The 26,308-nt window shown below is 33.4% G+C and overlaps 1 protein-coding gene across 1 annotated transcript in view; it reads left to right on the top strand.

The window, feature by feature from the left end:
* LOC121420556 overlaps window positions 1-21,200 on the top strand; it is a 30,030-nt gene extending 8,830 nt beyond the window's left edge. The window contains exons 3-9 of the mRNA XM_041615218.1: window positions 1,960-2,151; window positions 3,058-3,198; window positions 4,105-4,266; window positions 5,168-5,332; window positions 6,542-6,918; window positions 8,292-8,393; window positions 20,870-21,200. Of these exons, the coding sequence (XP_041471152.1) occupies window positions 1,960-2,151; window positions 3,058-3,198; window positions 4,105-4,266; window positions 5,168-5,332; window positions 6,542-6,918; window positions 8,292-8,393; window positions 20,870-20,885 (1,155 nt within the window). The 3' untranslated portion in view covers window positions 20,886-21,200. The remainder of the gene's footprint in view (window positions 1-1,959; window positions 2,152-3,057; window positions 3,199-4,104; window positions 4,267-5,167; window positions 5,333-6,541; window positions 6,919-8,291; window positions 8,394-20,869) is intronic.
* The last annotated feature ends 5,108 nt before the right edge of the window (window positions 21,201-26,308 follow it).

The raw sequence follows: 26,308 nt of genomic DNA, 5'->3' as shown, positions 1-26,308 counted from the left end.
GACTTTGATACCTCATATAAAGAATAAATTGTTTTACTGAATTGTTATTATATTAATTATCAATTAATAGTCAATGGTAAACCATGGACCAAGCAATTTTATAAATCTCTCGGCCATTATGTCCCTTTTCATTTTTGATTTAGGAATCTAAGAGAAAGTACCATGAGAATAATAACCGCTTGAACTCTACCAAATAATATATCAAGAAAAAAACATGGAATCAGAAGTATATTTTTTCTTTTCATTATGATCATGCTTTTTGGAACGTTTTTATGTAATGAAACACAATTTTCGGAGGTTCAGATATCAATAAATTAACTCAATTGCCCAAATCTAAAATTCTTGAAAATCCTTTGAATGTTGCAACTGATTGACCTCTTGCATTATAATCATGATAATTATGATTCACACGACGAATAGGCCTGTATATTAAAACCGTAGTTGTTACCAACATTTCTGTTAGGATAACATTTTTACCTTCTGAGGCAGAGTAAAATTACTATTTATACCAGATTTTAAAAAGATAATTTTTTATCCGGATTTTCTATTGCAGGATGTATTTTCCCAAAGTATTGTAAGTGACATTTTCGGAAACATGCAAATGCAATGCATGATATAGATTTGCATACCATGAATACTATCATAACCGGATTTGTTTATTAATTTGTGGATAAAATAAATAATATATGATGTCAGTGCACATTGTTGTATAAGAAACGTCAAGCAATTTTGGCTTAATTTTTTTTTCAATTTGTTTCCCCTCCACAGGGATTTTATTATTATTCAAACATTACAAGATAACTTTTCAATGACAAATCAAATTAATAACAACGAAATACAGTACAACAGTAATTGCAACAAATATATAAATTGAACTGTCAGGTTCACATAATAGTAAACAATTTAAGAAACAAGCGAGGAGTAAATGAACAATAATATTCATATGTATAATTGTACATGGAAAGGGAACTGAACAGATCACCTCATGTAAACATGGCACGTAATTGAAACCATTTCTTTGTAAACTTTACCATTTTACAATTTGACTCTGCGATATATTTTTCATTCTTGAAATAATTCTGAAGTGCAAATTTGATATTATCAAAAACAGGTAATTGATGTTTTACTCTGGAAGTGTAAATCATTAGCCGTATCACTATCAATAAACAATTTAATGCATGATTACTTGAACCTCTTAAGCCAAATAATTTTTCTTTATTAGAGAAAAATATTCTATTTCCAGTTTTAAGAAATATCCATTGCTCAAACTTGTCCCATATATGTTTAATACATGTGCATTCACAAAGTAGATGAGTGACTGTTTCACGGTGTACATTACAAAAAGTACATTCTTTTTGTTGAGCTAAATTAATTTTAAACAATATTTCATTTGTATATAAAATGCGTTGCATTATTTTGAACTGAAACCAACGTAAATTCACATCGGTAGTACAACTGAATCCAATAGAGCAATACGACTGCCATTGCTTGTCATTCATATCGAATATACACTTCCACTTAAGAAAACTTTTACACTCCACTTTTCTTTTCTTTTTAAGAATCGTATAGATGTGTGAACAACCTTTATCATATTTCATAACAAGTGCTATTGTATCAGGGATAATAGGTTCTTGGAACTTGCTAAAGTGTGGGCCATTGCTAAAACCGTCTCTTATAGCATCACATAATCCACGGTAAAAAAGAAAATTTATTTGAACATTGTATTTTTCCTGAAGGTCATTCAAAGAGAGGAAATTGCCATGTACATCTAAAATATCATTAACAAAACGAACACCCCTATTATTTAGAGCTCTTCTGTGAATTGAGCTATAACCTATTTTGATAAAATCATTGTTCCATAAGGGTTGGCAAGGTATATCATTACAGTGCATAGATAACAGTGTGCTATACGCTAAGAACATTTCTTTTGGCTTCATGTTTATGCTACTGTGATATCAGATTGAGATTCTTCGGCACGAGGAGGATCTCAGTGAACACCCCTCTGCATCACGTGATTTCGCTCAGTTCATCTGTAAGATGAATCATCTGAAGGAACTGATACTCGATAGTAGCTATCATGATGACTTCTACTCAACATTATCGTCGATGGCATCAACTACAAAGGTAATATCTATTAGGATGTTTTTACATGTAAAACAGTAATACAAGCAAACCACATAAGTTCAGATTTTCAATCCCCCTCATTCTATCGATGTCAAGTTATCTAATGAGACTTTGATACCTCATATAAAGAATAAATTGTTTTACTGAATTGTTATATTAATTATCAATTAATAGTCAATGGTAAACCATGGACCAAGCAATTTCATAAATCTCTCGGCCATGATGTCCCTTTTCATTTTTGATTTTTTTTTTTTTTGATTTAGGAATCTAAGAGAAAGTACCATGGGAATAATAACCGCTTGAACTCTACCGAATAATATATCAAGAAAAAACATGGAATCAGAAATATATTTTTTCTTTTGATTATGATCATTGTTTGTAAAATGTTTTTTATGTAATGAAACACAATTTTCGGAGGTTCAGATATCAATAAATCAACTCAATTACCCAAATCTAAAATTCTTGAAAATCCTTTGAATGTTGCAACTGATTGACCCATTAATCTTTTGTATTATTATCATCATAATTATGTTTTACACTACGTATAGGCCTGTATATTTTAACCCAAGTTATCAGAAATTTATTTAATATATATAATCTTTTTTACCTTGTGATGCAGGTTAAAATTAACAATTTATAGCACATTGTTTACACAAAAGTTCTTTTATCCGGATTTTCTTGGCAAGATGTATTTGTCGAAAATATGATGCGTGACATTTTCGGAAACATGCAAATGCAATGATCAACATTTAAAATGAGTAATGTTCTACATGATATCGATTTGCATACCATGAATACTATCATAAGCGGATTAGTGGATAAAATAAATAATATTTGATGTCAGTGTACATTGTTGTATAAGAAACGTCAAGTAATTTTGGCTTCATATTTATGCTACTGTGATATCAGATTGAGATTCTTCGGCACGATGAGGATCTCAGTGAACGCCCCTCTGCATCACGTGATTTCGCTCAGTTCATCTGTAAGTTGAATCATAGGAAGAACCTCAGACTCGATCGTCGGTATCATGATGACTTCTACTCAACATTATCGTCGATAGCATCAACTACAAAGGTAATATCTATGAGGATGTTTTTACATGTAAAACAGTAATACAAGCAAACAATATAAGTTCAGATTTTTAATACCCCTCATTCTATTGATGTCAAGTTATCTAATGAGGCTTTGATGCCTCATATAAAAAATAAATTGTTTTACTTAATTGTTATTATATTAATTGTCAATTAATAGTCAATGGTAAACCATGGACCAAGCAATTTCATAAATCTTCGGCCATTATGTCCCTTCTCATTTTTGATTTAGGAATCTAAGAGAAAGTACCATGGGAATAATAACCGCTTGAACTCTAACGAATAATATATCAAGAAAGAGCATGGAATCAGAAATCTTTTTGTTTATTATGATCATGCTTTTTGGAATGTTTTTATGTAATGAAACACAATTTTCGGAGGTTCAGATATCAATAAATCAACTCAATTACCCAAATATAAAAATTCTTGAAAATCATTTGAATGTTGGAACTGATTGACCCTTTAATCTTTTGCATTTTAATCATCATAATTATGATTTACACTACGTATAGGCCTGTATATTTTAACCCAAGTTGTCATCAAAATTTACTTGTGGATGTATAACCTTTTTTACCTTGTGATGCAGGGTAAAATTAATCATTTATAGCAGATTTTTTTTAAAATAAAGTTCTTTTATCTGGATTTTCTTGGCAGGATGTATTTGTCCAAAATATGATGCGTGACATTTTCGTAAACATGGAATGGCAATGATCAATATTTAAAATGAGTAATCTTCTACGTGATATCGATTTGCATACCAGGAATACTATCATAATCAGATTTGTTTATTCATTTGTGGATAAAACAAATCATATATGATGTCAGTGTACATTGTTGTATAAGAAGCTTCAAGTAATTTTGGCTTCATTTCATGTTACAGTTATGTCAGATTGAGATTCTTCATCACAATGAGGATCTCAGTGAACGCCCCTCTGCATCACGTGATCTCGCTCTCTTCGTCTGTAAGATGAATCATCTGAAGAACCTGACACTCGATGGTAGCTATCATGATGACTTCTACTCAACATCGTCGATGGCATCAACTAGAAAGGTAATATCTATTTTACATATATACGTGTAATACAAGCAAACCATATAAGGTCATATTTTTATTACCCTCATTCTATTGATATCAAGTTATCTAATGAGGCTTTGATGCCTCATATAAAAAGAAATTGTTTTACTGAATTGTCATTTATATCAATTTTCAATTAATAGTCAATGGTAAACCATGGACCAAGCAATTTCATAAATCTTTCTGCCATTATGTCCCTTTTCATTTTTGATTTAGGAATCTAAGAGAAAGTACCATGGGAATAATAACCGCTTGAACTCTACCGAATAATATATCAAGAAAAAACATGGAATCAGAAGTATATTTTTTTATTTTGTTTATGATCATGCTTTGTGGAATGTTTTTTATGTAATAAAACACAATTTTCGGAGGTTCAGATATCAATAAATCAACTTAATTACCCAAATCTAAAATTCTTGAAAACCCTTTGAATGTTGCAACTGATTGACCCTTTAATCTTTTGTATTATAATCATCATAATTATGATTTACACTACGTATGGGCCTGTATATTTTAACCCAAGTTGTCATCAAAATTTATTAAAAGATATATAACCTTTTTTATCTTGTGATGCAGGGTAAAATTAACCATTTATAGCAGATTTTTTTGAAAAAAGTTCTTTTATCCGGATTTTCTTGGCAGGATGTATTTGTCCAAAATATGATGCGTGACATTTTCGGAAACATGCAATGGCAGTGATCAACATTTTAAACGAGTGATCTTCTACATGATATCGATTTGCATACCATGAATAATATCATAATCGGATTTGTTTATTTATTTGTGGATAAAACAAATCATATATGATGTCACTGTACATTGTTGTATAAGAAACGTCAAGTAATTTTGGCTTCATTTCATGTTACTATTATATCAGATTGAGATTCTTCATCACAATGATGATCTCAATGAACGCCCCTCTGCATCACGTGATCTCGCTCTCTTCATCTGTAAGATGAATCGTCTGAAGAACCTGACACTCAATGGTAGCTATCATGTTGACTTCTACTATACATCATCATCGGTGGCATCAACTGTAAAGGTAATTATATAAGAGGTTTTTACATGTGAATGATTAGTAATATAGATCAAACAATACATTATTGGTTTCATTAAACATTATGATAAACTGTTTATAACTAAAATTTTCATTTTTATACCTATGTATATGGATCAGTGAATTTTATTTGTTGAAATTATACATATTTTTTTTAAATTTAACCTCTCTTTCCACGCTCGACCTCTCAAAATATTTTGTTTATTCCGCTACTGAATTTGATTGCACTGATGAATGTACTAGGGTGTGCTATCTCTTCTAGCCATACATAGCCTGTAGCGCATATTATTTTTCTGTTCTTCGAAGGGTTACATTGAATTAAAGAAAATCAAACGAGCTTTTTTTTATTCAAAACCGGATGTCAAATGATATTTTGCTCAAATTCATGAAATAGTTATGTACACATCCTGACTGGCATGCAAATGAGGAAACTGATGAAGTCACCAACTTACAATTTTTTTTATATATTTTAATTAATTTAAGTTTGACTTGTCTTTACACAAGGTAAATTGCCATTGTTGTACACTTGTGGTGCTTCATGAAGAGTGTATGATCTGTAAAAGATAAAAATATTGTTTAATTCAAACGAGACACGACAAAGTGAATGGTAAGTTAGTAACAACCCATTTTAATGCCATAACTTTCTCATTTTAAATGAAACTTTGATGAATTTAATACAGTGCTATGTTAATTGTTTCATTTTATTTTTCTGTGCAATTATTGATTCTCCGTTCGTATTCATAAAATGAAGTGTTTGTAAGAAAAAAATCGAAAGCGTGATGTGAGAAAATCTACTAAGAATATATTTTGTTGTTTCTTGAAATTAGGATGACAAAAATACAATCGTAAAGAAAACACTTCATTGGTGATCTGTTTTTTTCCTAAGATATGTTTTAGATGTTTTTTTTCTCCAGCGTGTTATATATATTCTTCATTATCTCCTCCATTTTGTAGATTAAATTGTTCATGTTACATATGTATAAGTTTATATAATCTGTTGTCTTTATTATGTATTTGTACGGCATGCAAACAAGAAGAATTTCAATTTATGGACAAGAAATGAATACTTATACTTTCTTATACTTATATATTGTCAGCCGATGTGAATGGTAATAAATTAATATCATGTTTCCACTTGTATGATGTCTTGTAATCTCTTAGGGTCACTTTATTATTTTCTCATCTATTGTATAGGATGACTGCAACACGAGCTCAACTGTGACTGATCTGACAGTTACTGATAGGACACGAGAAGGATGGCAGGATTGTGGTTCGATGTTTGACATTGTGAAGAGGATCACGATACAGGTATGGCGCACGATCAGATGTGACGTCATCCACAGGATCCATCTACCAGCCGCGACAGAGCTCACCATTCATACGGTTAAGTATGCTAAACAACCGGCTTCTCTCCACGATGATCCAACTTCACTACCCAATGCACTTCGCAAGGTCTCACCTCAGCTTGTCAAGGTCACATTAAGAAATATCAACATCGGTAACGATCAGACCGAACGAATGATTCAAGCTTTCAGATCATCGGACGACCTCAAACATCTGAGGACCCTAAGGTATGATATGTTCAGTTTATTTCTATATTTTTGTTGGTTCATGACGACGTTTATCGGTTGATAGGTACACCCTTTTCAATTTGTCAGGGTGTGTTTTTTTTATTGTGGAGAATAGGTATTTTGCTGGAATTATACTATTAACCAATTTTGAAACTCCCTGGCCAATGCTATTTATAAAATTATAAACAAAAACAAATGACCATCATATAAAGGGGGGGGTGATATTTACCCTCATAAAAAGATGAAGGGATAAATTATTATGTTTTATTGAATAGTGAAAAAATGAAAATTGAAATGAAATTAATTATTTTTTTTTGCTTAAGAATACGTTTTATTTCATTTCATTTCGTTTATTTCCATTTTCAAAAATTACAGTTTGTTTTGTACATTTTGACATATAAATAAAACATATTTCAAGTATCCCTGTACAAAAATTGTATTCAAGAAACACATACACATACATGTATTATACAATAGACTTATTTATGAATTATAAATGAAAACGAAAAGGGAACGCTAACCCCTGATTTATTGTACGAAATGTAAAATATTTCAATTATTGTAGATTGAATAAGAAAACACTTGATCCAATTATAAGACAAGTATCATGTTGGGCTAAGCCGTTAGATGCATGTAGACTATATGCACTGTAGGAAGAAATGTGTCATGTATTAGTGTAATGGGGAAAAGGGAATATGCTAATTGGCGGCCATCTTTTCCATCATTTGCATAATACATTTGGTGTCTTCTTTTTAAAGCAAGCAAAACATTGAGAGTTCATTACATTTCTAATTTCGTTTCTACTTTCGGTGGGGGGATTTTTTATAAATATATTTTTGCTTTAGATTCTTTACTTTTGGGTTTGAAAACTGTAATTATAGCATTCAATGTGACTTTGCTTAATTTTTCCGGTAGATTATAGTTAATATTTGGTACGTCTGTCTACAATATTGTACCTCATGTATTGACAAAATTACAGATAATTTGATATCATGCAGCCCCTACTAATCATGTTCAAACATGAATTGTCTTGCATTTCTCTTGGGGTCACTTTGTTTCGATGGTCCATGGATTGGGCAATGCTCTTATGTTTAAGAACGACAATAAGTTGCTTCTAAATTTTATTTCAGTTTGATTTGATTCGATGTACATCTTTTTTCCTCCTACTTACAATTTAACCTCTTATAACGTGAACCTACAACAGAGGGACATTAAAATGTTGTGGGTATATCATACATGCGTAAACTAAATTATTTTTTCTCCTCTACCATTGTTTTAACTTCGCTTTCCATTGAGCCAACCCAACAAATGTCACCCTTCCCCTATATCATGCAAAGCAGGTTCTAACGACGAATGTGTGTTCTCTTCATTAGATTCTTAAGATGTGGCACTGATGAGAGCTTTGATTCCTCTTGTATTGACTCAAATGGTGAACATAAGATAACGGTGGATATAGTACATGGGAAACCACTAGGGTAAGTACCGAGATGTCATTGTCTCGCCTGCGTAGCGGAGCGAGACATAGGTATCACTATTTCCGGTGTCGTCGTCGTCGTCAACAATCGTGTTGTACACTCTATAACTTTCTATAGCTTCAAGGTGGGATCACCAAATTCATACCAGAGGTCCATCTACTGAAGGCACAGGCCAAGTTCGAATATGTGTCAAATTTGAATAAGATCAAAGGTCAAAGTTCAATGAACTTTCCATGACTGGCACTGTGCTATGTTGTACACATAATAACTTTCTATATCTTCGAGGTGGGATCGCCAAATTCATACCAGAGGTCCATCTCCTGGAGGCACCGGTAAAGTTTGAATATGAGTCGAATTTGAATAAGGTCAAAGGTCAATGAACTTTCCATGACTGGCACTGGTCTGTGTTGTACACACAAAACTTCCTATAGCTTTGAGGTGAGATCGCCAAATTCATAACAGAGGTATATCTCTTGAAGGTGCAGGTGAAGTTCGAATGTGAGTTGAATTTGATTAAGGTCAAAGGTCAATGAACTTTCCATGACTGGCATTGTGCTGTGTTGTTCACCCAATAACTTTCTATATCTTCGAGGTGGGATTACCAAATTCATACCAGAGGTCCATCTCCTGGAGGTACAGGTCAAATTTGAATATGAGTCGAATATAAATTAGGTCAAAGGTCAATGAACTTTCCATGACTGGCACAGTGCTGTGTTGTACACGCAATAACTTTCTATAGCTTGTAGTACTTCACTCTTGCATCATTTACTTATCATATGCACACAGATCAATTTAGAAAACCCTACTGCTAAAGTGAAGGCAAGATGGCTGGGAATCACACACAATAAGTTTTTATATTTATCTCTCATGCACAACCTTTCCTCCATTTTTACAAACAATAAGTTTGCCATAACACCTTAATAATTGATTTAATTCTACAATTTGACTCACATTAGTATCAATTACATTATTTTTCGCTAACATTCATTTCCTTACTTGCATGGAAAATAATTATAGCTTCATAGTATTAACAGCATTGTTGGTGTTATCTGATTTTGTAGGGACAAAGTATGCCTTTACCTTTATTGCATATGTAAACTGTCAGAACGACAATTCACCCCCTAAACTGCTGACAGCCTCAGAAGTCATATAGCATAGTTTTGACATGCATTCTCTTCATGACTGCAATATGAAGGCGAGACAACGCTTGGCGTTTGCCTTGTTTATTTAAACATTCCTTTTTTCCAACATATTCAAATCCATCCCCAGTCGAGTTACGAAGTTTTTTGTTTCACCTGCATAGCAGAGTGACACAATAGGCGCCGCTTTTTCGACGGTAGTGGCGGCGGCGTCAACACCAAATCTTAACCGAGGGTTCAGTTTTTAAAATAACAGCATAACTTAGAAAGTATATGGACCTAGTTCATGAAACTTGGCCAAGGTTTGTAAAGTATTACTGAACATCCTGCCTGAGTTTCATGTCGCATGACCAAGCTCAAAGGTCATTTAGGGTCAATGAACTTAGACTATGTTGGGGGAATGAACATCCAACATCAAAATCTTAACCTAAGGTTAAGTTTTTGAAATGTCATAACTTAGAAAATATATAGACCCATTCCATGAAAGTTTGGACATCAGGTTAATCACGTATTACTGAACATCCTGTGCAAGTTTCAGGTCACATGATAAAGTTCAAAGGTCATTTAGGGTCAACGAACCTTCGCCAAATAGGGGGTATTTGTTTGTTTATCATCATAACTTTGACAGTATATTGGTCTAGTTCATGAAACTTGGACATAAGAGTAACCAGTATCACTGAACATCTTGTGCGAGTTATAGTAATTTTCAAAGTCAGCACTGCTGCTATTATAATATTGAATCGCGTGATGCAGGTGAGACCGCCAGAGGCATTCCACTTGTTTTTATTGCGTATTTGTTCATGCCAAAGGCTGTCATATTTGTTCATGCTAAAGGCTGTCATATCATATTCTTATGTGCACACGTGTAATAAATTTCTTTCTCATTTATACAATTAGCAGTGATAGCATGCACACATGGTATTTTACTATATTAAATCTTAGATCATGCGATATTAATCCAATCCTTGTTTTGTGCTCGTCATTCTAATCATTATTCGGAAGGGAAAAACATGTTCTAAAATATTTGATATAGAGAGCTATCGATTATGAGAGTAGAGTAGCCGGGATGATACAGAAATGAGATTACATTTTAAAACGGCTTGAAATTCAGGAACTCGTTCAAGATATCGTTCATATTCAGGCGCGCCGGAACACTTTCAGTTTTTTTTTTTTTTTGGGGGGGGGGGCAAATCCCGAAGGGGACACAATATTTTTGACAGCGTGGGATACCGAAGCGATCGAGCGGGAGAGGGTGTGGGACCCCCACGGTAAGGACTGTGTAAAAATGGAGTATAGAAGTTGCGCTTCTAAGAGCATTCGAAAAAAGAAATTTCTTGAGAATTAAACAGTCGTGGAGTTATTTTTGCTTCTTCTGTTTCCTCCCTTCTGACTAAGACTGATGTTTCTTCATGATCAGGGTCGCAGTTCCAGCAAATGACGAGTCTTATTGCAAACGAAATTGCTTTAAACCAATGTAATATAGGCCTTTTAGAGACTTTAAAATGACGAACACGACCATACGCAGCCGGGGGCCGCCCAAAGGTGCGCACGAAATCCTTCAATTTTATTATACAAATTGCAAAAGCTCCCCCATCACCAACCCTCTCGCTCTTAAGTTTCTTCGAAAATTTAAGTCTTGCTGTCCCACCCACCCCCAGATTTTATTTTTTTAATTTTTGAAAACGTCTCTGAATAACAAAAGCTGGGATGAACCAGAGAACATAGATGCCATCGCGATCTGATTAGTAACAGGTAATTGGAAGAAGTTGTGGAATCTAAAATACATAAGTGCTATATCACGAGTTGAAATGGTATCAGACAACATGCCTGCTTGCCATTCATGCCAATGAAAAGGAATAGAGGAAAATACGGGGATGTAAAAATATCTTAAGATTTTTTTATAATAGAGCAGTACTGTAACGCTTTTCTTTTATATTCTTTATTTACATTTTTATTCATTTCACGGATAATATGAGTCGGGTCAAGTAGACACTTTCACGGATTATTTTTTTTTTCATGTCTAAACATTAACTCTAAGTTGCTTTCGAGTGGGATTCACCATTTTCACAAATTATAAATTATAATCCTCTACACATGATTATTCTGTGTGTAATTTTCTGATAACATGTCTTTTTTTTAGTTGAAATGATCTTGGTATTATCTTTAGGACACTCATTTGTTATCATGGTATTAACTCAATTCATATTTAGTTGAAAATGAAATAATTGAAACAAGTTTTTATAATTCAAATCTGTATTTTTATTAAACTATACTTACTATTTCAGGGATGACTTACTCAGGCTACAAGTACGAGATAATGACGATCTGGAGATGTTATGGTTTCTGGGCTTGACAGTTATATAGATTCCATATGTTGTCGAGTAACCAGTGTTCACGCGCGTTTTTGATATTGGGTCCGGTTTGTTAGCCGACACAGCCAGGATCATAGAGTTATAAACCTAATCATTGGTGGACCACTATTGAATTTGACATTCGGTTTTAGTCTGAAATGTAGGGGAAGGCGGGGTAAGTTGTGACAGTTTTTGCTTTTTGCATGTTAGAATTGATATAATTAATAATCTTGTCGTAATAAGTACCTTGCCTTGAAATTTAATTCTTCTGAAATATTTTCCACCTATATATAACTTTTTATCCCCACACTGAAATTCATCATGACCTTTGAAAAAAATGATGTCAAATGGCTCAACTTGCCCCATATATGGGGTAAGTTTGAGCCACCTTCTGGGGTAAGTTGAGCCACAAATACTATGTACAAAATGTATGAGGGGAGAACTAGCATGTCAATTTTTTGTTTAAAGTCGTTTCACTTGCTAATTCTCCATAAATACTAACATCCTTTAAAAGGAAAAGAGTAGTCATGTAAATTTGCTCCTTTCAGCCAGCATTTCAATCGATTTTTATGGTTTGTTTGTTTTTTAAGATACATTACCATAAGAATTACCATGGCTCGACTTGCCCCATGCTGTTTGGCTCAACTTACCCCAGTCCGAACTTAGTGCGATAATTTTGTATCCACACATTTATTATGCATCCATCATATAAACGACTATGACAAGAATGAAGATCCATACCTGGACTAATCATGTTGCTATCATGTATTTATTATATTTAAAGACTTGTGTGTTTATAAAGCACTTATCTATTTCACACTCTTTTTTACTTTTTTGGCTGAAATTCATATTTTTCCCTCTAAAAATCTACTTTTTGTTTCAAAGTTGAAAACAATGTGGTGGGTTTAGGGGTTATGCTATGGGTCATCAATATATGACACCACCACAATGTCTGACTCATTCATTATTGGCCTGCGGCTGGTGGCTCAACTTGCCCCTATGCTCAACTTACCCCGCCTTCCCCTATTCATTAAAACATAAACGTTGTCACATTGTAATAAGATGGAAAAGGGGCTTATCAAAGGTAGGTTTCACAGAGGAACATGTTCGTCAAAAGACGTGAGGCTTACTATGATAATTGTAATTTCGCGCCCCGTCAGGGACGAAATTTTTTAATTTTTGACTATGGAAATGACATTTTTAGGCAGAAAAGTGCCTTCATCGTTAACTTTTGTACTTAAATAATTTATATTTTTTCTACTTTCAAGGGGGCACATAGGGGGGGGGCAAATGCCCCCCTGCAACCTTCCCCCGCTTCCGGACCCTTGTTTATATTATATCAATATAATGGGTTGCCACGCAGGGCTTCGGGGTTCCCACGTAGTCAAGATTAGAATATAGTAGCAACCCCTATAACCTTCTAAAAATGGATATGTATTAATAGAAAATACATTTTTTTTTCAATGTTTTGCTTGTCAGGAATACGTATATTATTATAGTATTTTCTTTGACAATGTGTTTATAAAAAGTGTTGCAGAACCAATAAATGGAAATGGAAATATCAATAACATCGATGATTATTACAACAAATGGTTTAAAAAGAACCTCAATTGGAAAAAAATTGCCTTATTAGATTACAACACAAACCAAGAAAATCTATTTTTTATCAGTAGTTGTGTACTTGTACGTATATAATCTATACAGCATTATTCATATGACTTTTCATGCTACAAGCTCTGTAGAACTATGGTGAATTTGGGTTTATGTACTAGATGAGTGCACTGTACTGTCAACGCAGATTCAAGGCTTGCTCATTCGTCGATCCGAAATGTATGCGTTTCCAGTCCCCACCCTTCCCTTCCCCTATCTTTGTCTGTTTCTCTATTTTTCTTCAACGTTCCCTGGTCCACCTTTTCTTTAAAAATAAATATAGTCGAGTAGATATGATAAACATTACTGCATGACCGTCAAGTTGGATATGACTGGGATTTTTTTACTGAAAGTTGTAGTATGGGGTGTCTACTTCAAGAATCTGACGGGTGCCGCCTGGGCACCCCTGCATGGACTTTTTTTGTTATTGACGTCAAAGACCACGCCCACTTTTGCACATACCTCTTAAATATTAATTTTATATTTTAAGGAATAATCATGTCATGTTTGGTATCAAAGCTTATGAAAAGATCAACTGTAGATTTGTGGATTATTCGACAATTAAATCACGGATAAGTCAGTTAAAGGCCATTTTATGTCATAAAGAGGTCAAATTAATTGCCTTGCAAATGTAAGAAATATTTAGAGTGTGAAACATATAATGTATTAAATACAAATAAGATGGATATTATGTGAATATATTGGTTAAGTTGAGGGTGTGCATATCAAGAATCCGACCGGTGCTACTTTGGCATCTTGAGGAATTTTATTTTGTGACGTCCTAAACCACACCAGATTTCTTACATTCCTCTTAAATATTTAGCGGAATAAACATATCATGTTTGATATCGAATTAAACCGATTTCAAAATAGAATCCACATACATGAATCACTAGGCATTTAGTTTTCCAGGACAATTAAAGGTCATATTAAGATTATTAAAGGTCAAACTGGGCCACAAATATAATCAATGCAACATTTATTTAGTTTATTTATTGATAAATTCATATTCCACAATCATCAAAGTACATTTCGTAATAAATCATGTTTACAATGAAAAAAATGCATAACACATGCAGGACTGAAACGTACAATGAAAAGAAAAAAAGTGGAGGGGCCTACTAAAAAGCAGTGCTTGTAAAATGTAGACCCCCTATTAAAACTTTACACAAGGGTAATATGACACAAATAGAGTAAAATAATCAGCAAAATTCTATACAATTATATAGATATAAACACTGTAACACAAATGTATATACACTATATACAAAATTAAATATTGACTTTAAAATAATCAATATTACCGTGGATAAGTATGAAGTTCACAAATATTTGATTGAATCAATAAGAATTCAGAAGAAATTTTTTGATGAGTAATTTAAATCGGTTAAGATTAGCTGCCTCTTTCATTTCTCTGTCCAGAGAATTCCAGAGTTTTGGTCCTGTGAAAAATATAGTTTTGCTAGAAAATACTGTTCTACTTTTAGGTAGGTGATAGTCGTTTGATTGTCTCGTATTATATGAATGTAAAGTATTGTTTCTCATAAATTTCTTTTGTAAGACATTAGGTACACTATTTCTATCTAGCTGATACATGAATTGGAATAGTTGCAAGCGGTACAGGTCATTGACTTTAAGGATACGTTTCTGACGAAACAATTCATCCGTATGAGATCTAAAGGACATATTGCATATTATTCTCATTACTTTTTTCTGAAGTAGCAAGACTTTATTTAGTCTCGTTTGAGAGGCATTACCCCATGCCAGAATTCCATAATTAAGATACGGTAGGATTAATGCACAATACAACATGGATAGCGCCTGTGCTGGAAGAACGTTTTTAAGCTTATTGATGACTCCAATATTTCGTAAAACTGTTTTGCAAATATTGTTGATATGAGCATTCCACGTGAGCTTGTTATCAATAGTAAGACCTAAGAATTTTGTTGTTTGCACTTCTTTGATTTCAGTATTATCTAAAAGTATTTGATGCGGTAGATGTTTCAATAAATGACTAAAAAGCATATAATTAGTTTTTTGCAGATTCAGTGACAGTTTGTTGGCTTTAATCCAGTTTGTTACTTTTTTAAATTCTGTATTCATAGTTCTCACAAGTACATGTGGATCATGATGTGTATAGAAAATATTGGAATCATCAGCAAAGAGAATAAATGAGAGAACATGGGATGAATTTTTCATATCATTAACATAAAGTATAAATAACAAAGGGCCAAGAATACTACCTTGTGGAATTCCACAGGAAACTGGCGTTGTTGGAGATTCTGATTCATTTACTGTAACAAACTGAATTCTATCAGTAAGATAACTTCTAAACCATTGTAAAGCTGTCCCTCTGATACCGTAATTTGATAGCTTATATAACAGTATTTCATGATCTATTGTGTCAAACGCTTTTGAGAAGTCGAGGAATAATCCTACGGTATGATCAGAATTGTCAAAAGAAGTAGATATTTTATTTATTAATGTCAATATAGCATGAGTTGTATTATGTTTTTCTCTAAAACCGAATTGATTATCACATATAATACTATATTTCTTAAGGAAAGCAACTGTCCTTTTATAAATTATCCTTTCAAGAATTTTTGAGAACGAAGTTAACAAGGATATTGGGCGATAATTACTAGTAATCAATTGGTCTCCCTTTTTGAAAATGGGTATAACTTTAGCTATTTTCATCTTCTTTGGGACCTGACCAAGCTGCAATGATAAATTAAATATATGAAGCAGAGGATCAGCAAGAGAATGTATAATGTTTTTCACAACTCTATTTGTAATACCATCATAACCGGGTGTCTTTTCTGCTTTCAAATTAGATACAATCTCAAGTAATTCTTTTCTATTAACTGGAGTAAGAAATATTGAACTATCATTTTGTTTATCCAAAAAGTCCTTAAACGAATTTTCTACAGGTATAATATTTCCAGCTAACTTCGGTCCAATTTGAGAGAAATATGAATTAAATTCATTTGCTATAGAATGAGTATCTTCAACCATATTTCCATCTACACTTAATTTATTAACAGCACTAGATTTGTTAATTTTGTTTAGAGCCCCATTTATTGTTTTCCATGTATTTTTAAGGTCGTTTTTATATGATTGTAATTTTTCTGAATAAAACCTCTTTTTTGCTATTCGGAGAGTAGTTGTTAAGGTATTCTTATAAGACGTGTATCTATTCCGTGAAATATCATTTGGATTTGATATATAAGAAACATACAGATTATTTTTCCGATTGATGGACCTTAATATCAATTTTGAAACCCATGGTAGCTTTGGAACACGTTTATAGTCGTAATTTCGATATTTCTTCAGAGGAACACAAGAATCTAAGCAATCATTAAAATATTTCAAAAATATGTCAAACGAGTCATCGACATTCTCTTTCGAGTTATAAACGTCAGACCAATCAACAGAGCTTAAATTTTCTTGGAGGCGTTCAATATTTTTGTCACTAAAGTTGCGACAGATCCTATATTTCTTTTCCATTTTTGCGAATGATTGCATTGTTTGGATATGGGTAAAAATAAGAAAATGATCGGATATGTCTGTCGTTACAATGCCAGCTTTCGGAAGAGGATGAGAGTTACAGAATATATTATCTATAAGCGTAGCAGAATGATCAGTAATACGGGTTGGTCTAGAAATAATCGGCAAAAAAGTAGAAGTTAACATTAATTCAAGGAAATCGTTTGTTAAAGAGTGATTACTGGTCAAGAGATTAATATTGAAATCACCAGTGATGATACAATTGTTATTTATCAATTCGCCGTTTTGCAAAAGTTCATTAGTAGCAAATAAAAAATCTTCTATACAAGAAGTTTGAGGAGGTCTGTAAATGACACCTATAAGAGTTTTCTTATCTTTTTGAATTTTTACTTCTACAAATAAGGATTCAATGATATCATTCATATATTCAAATTTATGTCTAATTGCATAATCAAATGAAGACGGAATATATAATGCTAATCCACCTCCAATTTTATTTTTCCTATTGTTTATAACAATATCATAATTCGGGAGGGTGCATAAGGAATTCGGTGTTTCCGTGAACCAAGTTTCAGTAAGAGCAATGATTGGGGGATTGGCAAACTGTGTATTTTCTAATAATAATCGTAATTTCTCGAAGTTTTGGTTAGCGCTTCTTATACTCAAATGCAAAATAAAAACATCTTCTTCTCCAATCGATTTAGCATAGTCTTTGAATGAATTTTCTGTATAATATGGAGATGAGGAGAGATTGTATGCTTTATCATGAATATCGAATTCAACTTGAAGCTCATCAAAATTACTTGTAAGAATATCGGTAGAAAATCTATCGAATGGAGTATGATGATTTGAGATAATATTGCTTTTATCCTGATGATTTAGTAATAAGAAATCATCATTATTTAGATGATAAAATGGGAAATCACGCATATTATCCACCATTTTGAAATAGAATATATTGCCATTTTAAAACAAAATCTTTGTAAGCTGAGCATGTAAAGCATCTTTTAGATTTGATACCAACATGACCCCAAATTCGAGCTGGAAAAATAATGCAGTAGTAATAGTTAACAAAATAAAGATTATCAAATACAATTATTAACGGTCGGTGAAGAATATTTGCACACAAAAATAAGTAAAATGACCTCCATGAAATGCTTGGTATTGAAAAATTATTGAAAGGGCAGTGAAAAAATGCAAAATATACCACGGAAAATAACACAGATATTGATCGATGCGAAAATTTTTGTGACGAGAATTTCATAAGAAATGAAAAGAATACTGGAAAATGGAATAACATGGATAGTCCTTCTACAGCTTAGAAAAGTCCTCTCTGGAATGAATGATGATGGGTTGACACTTCTCATCCTTCCTTACATAGATTCGGCCATTCTGGGTCCACAGGAACTTGTATCCGGCATCTCGGCGGGCCTTGTTGACATCTTTCATTAGTTCCTTAGTGGAAGCGATCAAGTTTTCATTGAGGTAGATCTTGCCATCGCTGTTGTATCCTAGATCCTTTGTGGAGAGGGTCTTCAGTTTCCTTCTCCCATCATACATGATGTTCCGAGCTCGTCTTGTGGTGAATCGCACGATGATTGGGCGGGCTTTGTTATCAGCTTGGCGTTTGGAACCCAGCCGATGAACCACATCGAAGTCGGATGCTGCAAGCTCAGGGCTGATGTGTTTCGCGATATTAAGTACGATCCTTTCAGGAACCTCGCCCTGTCGTTCTGGTACACCTGCCACCTCCAAGTTGACCCTCCTGTGGTACTGGTCAAGATCGTTAAGCTGGAAGGTCAATTCACTGAATCTCTTCTGAAGACAGATATTCTGCTCCTTTAGTTCTCTGTTCTCCTTTTCAATCTTCTCGGCCTTCAACTTCATTTCCTCAAATTTCTCGTTGAGGAACGACAGCTAGTTCACAATGCTATTTTGTCCCTCTCGTACACTGTCGATAGACTTCTCCAAGACGGTCAACTTAGCACTCAAGGAATTGGAAAGTTTCCCTAGCTCATTCTTGATCAATGATAGAAAATAGCTCTCATTTGTCTCTTCGTTATCACCAGAGTTGTTTTTCGACGACTTTTTCTTCCCTGACATCGTGACGTCACAATTACATGAAACAATCAGAATTAAGCGCACAAAGAATGGTTGCGCAAAGAGATACCAATGATGCGTTCCATCCAGGCCAGTATGCGTTTAATGATGCGTTGCTAGGCAATGACGCGTAAATGATGCTAGTTTTAGAAGTCTATTGACACTCTCCTCTCCAAAATGATCAAAAATTCAAGTTAAAAACGTTCGATATTATCCAAATAAGTTATCCAATTGAAAAACAAGTATATCCTTGATATCCACCATCCAGTCCCCGATGCAACCATATAAAACGTTTTCACAAAATGTCAGGAAACACGGTTAAAATTGCACAAACGTCAGAGCACCTTCAAAACATGTCCGACCTCTCAAAACAAAAAAATAACATATAATGTGGAATATCTCATGTTTGTTGAGTGTGTGTATATTAAGGATGTGACGAGTTCTACCTCCTCACCCTTTGGCAATTTCCATTTCTGACGTCACGAACCACGCCCACTTTTCACATATATATAGCCTATAAGTAATTATGACAGAAAGTGACACTTTATAGAATAAACATAACGTGTTTAGTAACTATTTTAAGCTTGTGGCAAGTAAAATGCCATTATAATAGTTACAGGAGATTAAATACATGACAAGATCACCCAAAGTGCAGTATGGTAGGCCAAATGACATCAGGCAATGTAACAAGACTTCAATCAAAACATGTAACATAAGCTTGGTATCATATGACCAATTTTCCTTCATGAAATAAAACTGCACAGTGTTTTTTCGGTCTCTTTTGAGTTTATGACCATCGTGTGTGGTTTTGCTTGATACCAAACAAAAACTTATGTTTTCATTATTATTTAATGCTTTTCGGTTAGTGGGAATGGCCAATATTATCTCAAAATGACTTTTTAGGACCTTGAATTTGAACATGTGTAACTAAAGTGGGAGTGGCTTAAAACGTTGATTAAAAAAATTGCTCAAGGGGGCAAAATTGCATTCTGATTTTGAATCGGTGTCCCCTGAACTATATTATTCCAGTAAAAAAAATGCATTTGTACCTATTTTTTTAGGAAATGTTAATAAATTCTACTGGACTTACCGCCTTTTCACACGGTAAAAAAATCGTAATTTGAATGATGATTCCAGTGAAAAATAAGGTTAATGACGAATATTTAAACGTCTTCTCTTTGTGTGACTGAGCTTGCATCCATGCCCGGTTCATAATAATTGCTATTCTAACTTTTAACGTATAGATTTAATGGTAACAAAGCCCAACAGCCAATCAGAATCAAGGATTCCATGAGAGTTACCGTTGGATGACAGAGTTACTATACTAGTTAATTTTATGCAACGGAGCCCGGATGTGTAATTCAAAGTAGTGTACGTCAATCTGATTATTTTCCATTCTGTCTGCCTACATGATTTCTCTTTTTTTCTTTCTTATACAGTATACGCATATATAATGTTAAATACACAATTTCTTGTTTAAACATTCAAGGGGAATAGATACTTTACAAACTTTTGTGTGTGTGGGACCCTTCCTTTTAATTTTCATACTCTGCTTTTTTCAGTTACAATCTTATTATTATATTACGGTCACGGATAATGTAATTTTATAGAGAAATGACCATCCGTTATTATTTGTATCTGATTTGTATTGCTTTGTATTGTGCCTGAAATAAAACGAATATCTAATTGCTAAATATTCTTTGATCTTTCCATTTTCATTCTCTCATAGCAAACGGTTGAGATAGCAGCAACCAGGATCTGACATTGAAGATGATGTAGGCTATCCGACGAGATATATGAGCTGATATTTATGACAATTACTGTTTCAGTTTAGCAATTCAAACGTTTTACATTACTGTTACTGCTATAGCAGCTCTCGTACTCACTCGTCCAATGGTCAGGAGACCGACCTGGCCATTACCCCAATACTGGGAAGCTTTCGAAAACACAATGCAGCGAGAGAGGGTGGTTTATAGACTCAATTAAAGATAATAGATAATAGAAATGGCTGCACCATGTATTGCATAAAACATTTTCTATGGACTCGTGTTTAAAAATGGCACTGTTAAAAAAATAAATAAAAAATAAAGCTGTGCTTCGAGGGTTGAATAATGTTTACTACCAGTGGATAGTCAGACAATCCGGGGGAGGGGGGCTCGTCAAAACTTTCGAAGGAACCAGAACGCGAGGGGGGCTTGTCATTGTGGCGCTTAGGCTATTTTTAAAGTGAAATTAAAAACTTCGTGCACAATTTTTGTGAATTTCGTGAACAATTTCAGTTTTAAACTTTTTCCGCATTCCAGTTCCAAGATATTTTGGACAACGTTATGGATTCATTTTGACCTTCAGTCTTTTCGTCGCGTTTTGTAAGGTGTTTTATAAGGAAATAACAAACATATAGCAGCTATGATGCTTCATTGACCTCTATCTGAAGTCTGGTGTAACACCAGGGCCCCGTCTTACAAAGAGTTACGATTGATCCAATCAATCAAAACTATATGGACGGCCAGCAACGTCAATGTCTATTATGCATGTTTGTTCAAAATATTTTCTATGATGTATATTCGTGCATTCATTGCTTTCTTGAAAATTCAGCGTGCTGCTGACAAAGTACATTGTGCAAATTTCCCGATGGATTTCCATAGAGTTATGATTGATTAGATCAATCGTAACTCTTCGTAAGAGGGGGAAAGCAGTAGGCTAACGAGATGCATTACTTAGAAACATGTAATGTAAATGATGCCTATAGTATGTTGTTTTTTATCTGCAATTGGAATCTCACTTTGTACACGTTGTGTCATACTATTATCATTAGTCCGTTATGATGAGGCATGAATTTGGGATGAACAATTACTGTAAATAACGTAGCTAAATGGCTCACACTAAAATAATAAGTAACAAATTAACGTAGCATTAGAATTCATACGATCGATATATCTTCGAGGGGTTTTTTTACAGTAAGTTATGTTATTTAATTGATACCATGTGTATGCGGTATATTATGTCAAGAATAAGAATCATACTTAATCTTGAAAATAATTGCACACAGATTTTCCCAAGATTTTACCTCAGTGATTGATACTTTGATTGTGGTCAGGATAAGTGGATAATTAATGCATTTGATCGATATGGATTATGAGTGGATGAATTACAATGTAACTCATGTGTACCCTATATAAGCAACAATAACATCAAAATGGCGGACGCCTTTGATCAGTTACTTTACCTACTCTGCATCATTCAAAATCAACAATATAGTTTGAATATTTTATCTTTAAAGGGATGGACCGGGCTGAAAATAGTTATATTTAAATAAATAGAGTAAAACTCACAGAGCAAAGTTTTGAAAATTTCATCAAAATCGGATAACAAATAACGAAGTTATTGAATTTTAAGGTTTATCAATATTTTGGGAAAACAGTTATATGCACATCGTCCGTCATGAATATTCGTTAGGTGGGCTGATGATGTCACATCCATTTTCTTATGTTATTACATAAAATCATATATGTTTCATTTTCTTATACATGTGTAAAAGATGTGTCTGCATTATGACGAATTAAGTTGCGGCAATAAATAACTTTTAGTTCTTGGTAGAACAATATTGAATAAACCTAATTTCAAATAATGAAATACAAAGGAACAAGTGGGGATATGACATCAGCCTACCTAATTATTTAAGACATACCTGGAACTGTTTCACTGGAATAATGCAAATCTTTTACATTTGATAACTTAGTTATTTGTTATCCGATTTTGATAAAACTTTAGCATTTAGCTCTGTGAACTTTACACTATTTATTGAGATGTAAATATCTCTAGCCTGAACCATCCCTTTAGGTTCATCTTGAGTAGAACACAAGACAAAATAATTTGAAAACAACAAGATTACATGGACGGAGGTTTTATAATAGGCCTACAGGCCTTTCATTATTTCAGGCTTAAAAAGTCTGATTCAAACGTTTTACTCCACAAAAGTAATATTGAGAGATGAAAATGTTTTTACTTGGTATTGTAGTAATCAAATTCATTACTTGTCATTATAATTATCATGATGTTCATTTTGTACAATACTTTACTTTACCTTATATGTCATGTTGCAATATTCTTCGGGCAACATCATGGAGTGTCACAAATATAATTCCACTGTTACCAAAGGAGAATTTTGTGCTGGAGTTTGTAACCCTGATCATGTATACACGCGTGGTCTTTATACAGTGTCTGACTCTAGATGATATCAATTATATAATTGTACGTAACCTCCAAAGAGATTGCATAAAAAAAAAACCTTGATTCGTGCTGAATTCTAATACTGGTTATTTTTCAGTCTCATATCATTCAGATTTCATAGGTTTTGTATCTTATTTGTCTATCTTATGATTGTTTTACGTATGTGCAGGACGCTTTTGTTAAGAACAGTCCATTTCCTTCAGACTTCCCCCTTTTAAATTTGATGTAATGCCAAAATGTTTCCATTTCAATATATTTCAATAAAATAATGTTATCCACACCTATATCACACAAGATAAGCATCTTATGTGCAATTGCATTACCTTGCACGTTGTTGGCTCACAAATATATCAGACCGATCGAAATGACATATTCATCCATTGTGACGTCACAAGCGTGTTGGTCGCTGGTTACGGTCGCTGCGACCTTTGGCTGCGTAATAGTTGTTGTACTGTAACTTTGTTTTAAGCTAAAAGATTGATATGATTTCAAGTAACCTCCTCACATACATGTATTTTCAACATATTTGTAATTATAACCGTGGAACACAATTATTTGTTTTTTTTTTCTATATTGTCATTAGCACGTGTGATTTTCTAGGCATTTCCTTATTTGTTTTATATTTTTGAAAGTGTGACATCTTCTCAAGCATATAGTGTCATACCGCTGCATGTTTGTTTCTTATACCATTGATGTTAAATTATAAAACGTCTTTTCATGTAAAATTGTTTGCATTTATTTTTCTGATGGTCATACTGTGTATATTGTTATGTCATGCAGGAGCGGAAAAATGAATTAGATTTCGCATATTTTCCAATGAATGCATAAAGCGCATTAGTACATATATTACATTGTTTAAAAAAATCACGTTGAGCTTGAATCGCTGCGCTTAGTATAAGTACTTATCTATAGAATGTTAAAACATGACTCAATTCATAGCATATGGGATAACATTGTTTTGCATTGTAATTATTTGTCGTGTTCTGATTATAGTATTTGTTGTGTAGTTGCTCATATTACGTTTATAGTGTCCTATGTTATATTTTGTAATTCATAATTATGTAACTTGAACGATGTAATGAAATAAAAGGTGATAGGTATAAAAACTATTTCGTCTCAAGATCCTTTTTCGGTGCTCCCTGTTATCATTACATGGATCGGAAATGTAGATATATAGAGATCCAATACAAACCGGATAAAAATAAATTCCTGTATGCAAACCTCAGTAATATATATTAATTAATTGCGAATACATCATGTGGCTGGTTTAGATCTTCAAAAGGCATTTGATACATTTAATCATGGCATCTTATTGAAAAAAGATAAATAATGGGTTTTAACCAGGCTACTGTAGTATGGTTCAAATCCACTTGTCGAATCGACATCAAGTAGTGGCTATTCGCGATATTCGTTCCCAAATGATGCCTCTAACGTGTGGAGTTCCACAGAGAAGTATTTTAGGCCCAATTCTATTTTCAACTTGTATCAATGACATGACTATTTGTATAAAAGCTGAATTTCAATTATTATTGTATGCAGATGATAGCGTACTACTTTGTTCATGATTTGAAAGCATTTCAACGTAATCAGTAACCCATCGAAATGCCATATTCATCCATTGTGACGTCACAAGCGAGTTGGTCGCTGGTTACGGTCGCTGCGACCATACTCAGCGATCGTACCTCGGTGTGAAAGCAGTAATAAATATATAATTCTCTCCCAAACCCGTAATAGTTGTACCTTATGTTTTAAGCTTAACGTATTGATATGACTTCAAGTAACCGCCTCACATACATGTATTTTCTACATATTTGTAATTATAACTGTGGAACACAATGATTTGGGTTTTTTCTATATTGTCATTAGCTCGTGTGATTTTCTAGGCATTTTCTTATTTGTTTTATATTTTTGAAAGTGTGACATCTTCTCAAGCATATAGTGTCATACCGCTGCATGTTTGTTTCTTTACCATTGATGGTAAATTATAATACGTCTTTTCATGTAAAATTGATTGCTTTTACTTTTCTGATGGTCATACTGTGTATATTGTTATGTTATGCAGGAACGGAAAAATGAATTTGATTTTGCATATTTTCCAATAAATGCATAAATCGCATTAATACATATATTACATTATTGAAAAAATAACGTTGAGCTTGAATCGCTGCGTTTAGTATTAGTACTTATCTATAGAATGTTAAAACATGTATCAATTCATAGCATATGGGATAACATTATTTGCAGTAGAATTATTTGTAGTGTTCTGATTATAGTATTTGTTGTGTAGTTGCTAATATTACGTTTATAGTGTCCTATGTTATAATTCGTCATTATGATTATGTAAATTGAACGATATTATTAAATAAAAGGTTATAGGTTATAAAAACTATTTCGTCTCAAGATCCCTTTTCGATGCTCCCCGTTATCATTACATGGATCGGAAATGTAGATATATAGAGATCCAATACAAACCGGATAAAAATAAATTCCTGTATGCAAACCTCAGTAATATATATCATTTAATTGCGAATACATCATGTGGCTGGTTTAGATCTTCAAAAAGCATTTGATACAATTAATCATGGCATCTTATTGAAAAAGAGATAATGGGGCTTAACCAGGCTACTGTAGAATATGTTTTAAATCCGCTTATTGAATCGACATCAAGTAGTGGCGATATTCGTTCCCAAATGATGCCTATAACGTGTGGAGTTCCAAAGGGAAGTATTTTAGGCCAAATTCTATTTTCAACTTATATCAAGGACATGTCCATTTGTATAAAAGCTGACTGTCAATTATTATTGTATGCAGATAATAGCGTACTACTTTGTTCATGATTTGAAAGCATTTCAACGTAATCAGTAACCAATCGAAATGCCATATTCATCCAGTGTGACGTCACAAGCGAGTTGGTCGCTCGGTACGGTCGCTACGACTA

Source organism: Lytechinus variegatus, chromosome 8 (assembly GCF_018143015.1).
Source record: "Lytechinus variegatus isolate NC3 chromosome 8, Lvar_3.0, whole genome shotgun sequence".
NCBI lineage: Eukaryota > Metazoa > Echinodermata > Echinoidea > Temnopleuroida > Toxopneustidae > Lytechinus > Lytechinus variegatus.
This window is presented reverse-complemented; position numbering and strand designations above follow the sequence as displayed.